Raw genomic sequence first — 3,140 nt, forward strand, 5'->3', positions numbered from 1 at the left:
GGCCTATGCCACCATGCTCGGCTAATATTTGTGTATATATATATATATTTTTTTTTTTTTTTTTTTTTTTTTTTCTTGAGACAGAGTCTTGCTCTGTTATCCAGGCTAGAGTGCAGTGGCATGATCTTGGCTCATTGCAACCTCCGCCTCCTGGGTTCAAGTGATTCTCCTGCCTCAGCCTCTGAAGTAGGTGAGATTATAAGTGTGTGCCACCATGCCCAGCTAATTTTTGTATTTTTAATAGAGACGGAGTTTCGCCATGTTGGCCAGGCTGGTCTCAACCTCAAGTGATTCGCTTGCCTTATCTTGACCTGCCTGTACAAAAGTAAAAACTCATTGTGCTGTACCCTGAAGAATGTGCAGGCGACAAGATGTAATGTTTACCTCTGTATTTTTTCTTTTATTTTTTGAAATGGAGTCTCATTCTGTCACCCAGGCTGGAGTGCAGTGGCGCAATCTCAGTTCACTGCAACCTCTGCCTCCTGGGTACAAACGATTCTCCTCCCTCAGCCTCCCAATTAGCTGGGATTATAGTTGTGTGCCACCACGCTTGGCTAATTTTTTTGTATTTTTGTAGAGACAAGGTTTCACCATGGTGGCCAGGCTGGTCTCAAACTCCTGACCTCAAATAATCCACCTGCCTTGGCCTCCCAACATGCTGGGATTACAGGTGTGAACCACCGTGCCTGACCATATTTTCCTTTTTTTTTTTTTTTTTTTTTTTTTTTTTTTTTTTTTTTTTTGAGACGGAGTCTCGCTCTGTCACCCAGGCTAGAGTGCGGTGGCGCGATCTCGGCTCACTGCAAGCTCCGCCTCCCGGGTTCACGCCATTCTCCTGCCTCAGCCTCTCTGAGTAGCTGGGACTATAGGCGCCTGCCACCACGCCCGGCTAATTTTTTGTATTTTTTAGTAGAGACGGGGTTTCACCGTGGTCTCGATCTCCTGACCTCGTGATCCGCCCGCCTCGGCCTCCCAAAGTGCTGGGATTACAAGCGTGAGCCACCGCGCCCGGCCTATTTTTCTTTTTTTTTGAGATAGAGTCTCACTCTGTCACTGAGGCTGGAGTGCAGTGGCATGATCTCTGCTCACTGCAACCTCTGCCTCCCAGGTTCAAGTGATTCTTCTGCCTCAGCCTCCCGAGTAGCTGGGACTACAGGCATGTGCCACCACACCCAGCTAATTTTTGTATTTTTTTTTTTTTTTTTTGAGACGGAGTCTTGCTCTGTCGCCCAGGCTGGAGTGCAGTGGTGCGATCTCAGCTCACTGCAAGCTCCGCCTCCCGGGTTCACGCCATTCTCCTGCCTCAGCCCTCCCAAAGTGCTGGGATTACAAGCGTGAGCCACCGCGCCCGGCCAATTTTTGTATTTTTAGTAGAGACAGGGTGTCACTGTATTGGCCAGACTGGTTTCGAACTCCTGACCTCATGATCTGCCCGCCTAAGGCCTCCCAAAGTGCTGGGATTACAGGCATGAGCCACCACGCCCGGCCTATTTTTCTTTTTAATGCGAAAATTAAAATGAGAAAAAGTACCCACTAACCTTTTCCTTCTGAGGGGCGTGGCCCTTGATCCTCAAATGCACTTGACTAGTGTCTATTAAGAGGGGCAATTTTGGTAATGCCTACTAATAACACAGTCATATAAATATAATCCAAAGAAGGTTAAATACCATTGCATATTTGACAGTGCTTCAAGTATGATTTTATTATACCAAATAAGCCGAATATGTCTTCTTGGACTTCAGGGGACCTAATACCAATAAAAGTAATAAAATAATAATAATGACAATAGGCCAAGCACCATGGCTCACACCTATAATCCCAGCACTTTAGGAGGCCGAGGTGGATTACTTAAGGCCAGGAGTTTGAGACCAGCCTGGGCAATGTGGTGAAACTCTGTCTCTACAAAAATTAGCAGGGTGTGGTGGTGCACGCTTGTAATCGCAGCTCCTCGGAAGCCTGAAGCAAGAGAATCGCTTGAACCCGGGAGGCGGAGGTTTGAGTGAGCCAAGATCGTGCCACTGCACTCTAGCCTAGGCAACAGAGCGAGACTTCTACTAAAAAAAAAAAAAAAAAAAAGTAATCTTCGGCAATAAAGAAAGGAGAGAGGAGGCTGAGTGCGGTGGCTCATGCCTGTAATCCCAGCACTTTGGGAGGCCGAGGTGGGTGGATCACGAGGTCAGGAGTTCGAGACCAGCCTGGCCAACGTGGACCCTGTCTCTACTAAAAGTACAAAAATTAGCCAGTCATGGTGGCGCGCGCCTGTAGTCCCAGCTACTCGGGAGCAGGAGAATTGCTTGAACCCGGGAGGTGGAAGTTGCAGTGAGCCGAAATCGCGCCATTGCACTCCATCCTGGGCAACGGAGCAAGGCTCTCTCTCAAAAAAAAAAAAAAAAAAGAAAAGAAAAGAAAAAAAAAAAAGGAGAGAAGAAACAAAAAAAACAAGGAAAGAAGCCTCTTAAGTTTTACCTTTGCCTTAATGTCTTCATCTGTAAAACGGGAATAAAAGCGTTTTGGCTGTGCCACAACTATCTAGAGAGGTTGCTATGGAGATGTAACGTTAGGCTCAATTTGGTCCTGATTCTACACTAACCTTTATCTTTCTCTTTATGACCATAAAACTTCCCCGACGAAAGTCTAAAATGCCCAAATCGGGAGTCATTGGTGGACTGCACCCATCGGTTTCTCCAATGCTCTGTGGGGAAGGGGAAATAACACTGGTTAGAGGTGATAACGGTTAATTTGGGATAAGGGAAGGGTGTGGGGGACCCTCGAGGATTCGAGGGTTCACTGCCGTCGACCCCGTGGCGACTCTGGCCAGCCTTAGGGGGCGGAGATGGGGGAGCTTACACCTCCGCCACCACGGGCGTGGCCTCTTCACCTCCGTCTAGAAATTCCTCTTGGAAATAGACGGTAGCCAGAGCCACTTGCAGAATGCAGATGGCCCAAAGCAGGACCAGAGCCCGGGCCATGGGGGCGTGCACTGCACTTCCGGTCGCCGCCACCCCTTAGCTCCCGCCTCTCTCTGCGGCTCTTCAGGCGCGTCCCGAAACTACAACTCCCGTCACAACTCGCGATTATGACCTGAGGGTCCCATTGGTCGTTGCAGCGCGGAGCACGTTGGGCCCGCCCCGGAACTACCG

General features: G+C 48.8%; 1 protein-coding gene across 2 annotated transcripts in view; it reads right to left on the reverse strand.

Annotated features, from left to right (window-relative positions):
• Window positions 1–3,041, reverse strand: part of CALR3 (calreticulin 3) — a 28,467-nt gene extending 25,426 nt beyond the window's left edge. For both annotated transcript variants that reach the window (XM_058425243.1, XM_032171546.2), the window contains exons 1-2: window positions 2,879–3,041; window positions 2,591–2,692 (exon numbers count right to left, since the gene is read on the reverse strand). In XM_058425243.1, coding sequence (XP_058281226.1) covers window positions 2,591–2,692; window positions 2,879–2,969 — 193 coding nt within the window. In that variant the 5' untranslated portion in view covers window positions 2,970–3,041. The remainder of the gene's footprint in view (window positions 1–2,590; window positions 2,693–2,878) is intronic.
• Window positions 3,042–3,140: the final 99 nt, after the last annotated feature.

The sequence above is a fragment of the Hylobates moloch genome, unplaced genomic scaffold, assembly GCF_009828535.3.
Source record: "Hylobates moloch isolate HMO894 unplaced genomic scaffold, HMol_V3 SCAFFOLD_12, whole genome shotgun sequence".
Classification (NCBI taxonomy): Eukaryota; Metazoa; Chordata; class Mammalia; order Primates; family Hylobatidae; genus Hylobates; species Hylobates moloch.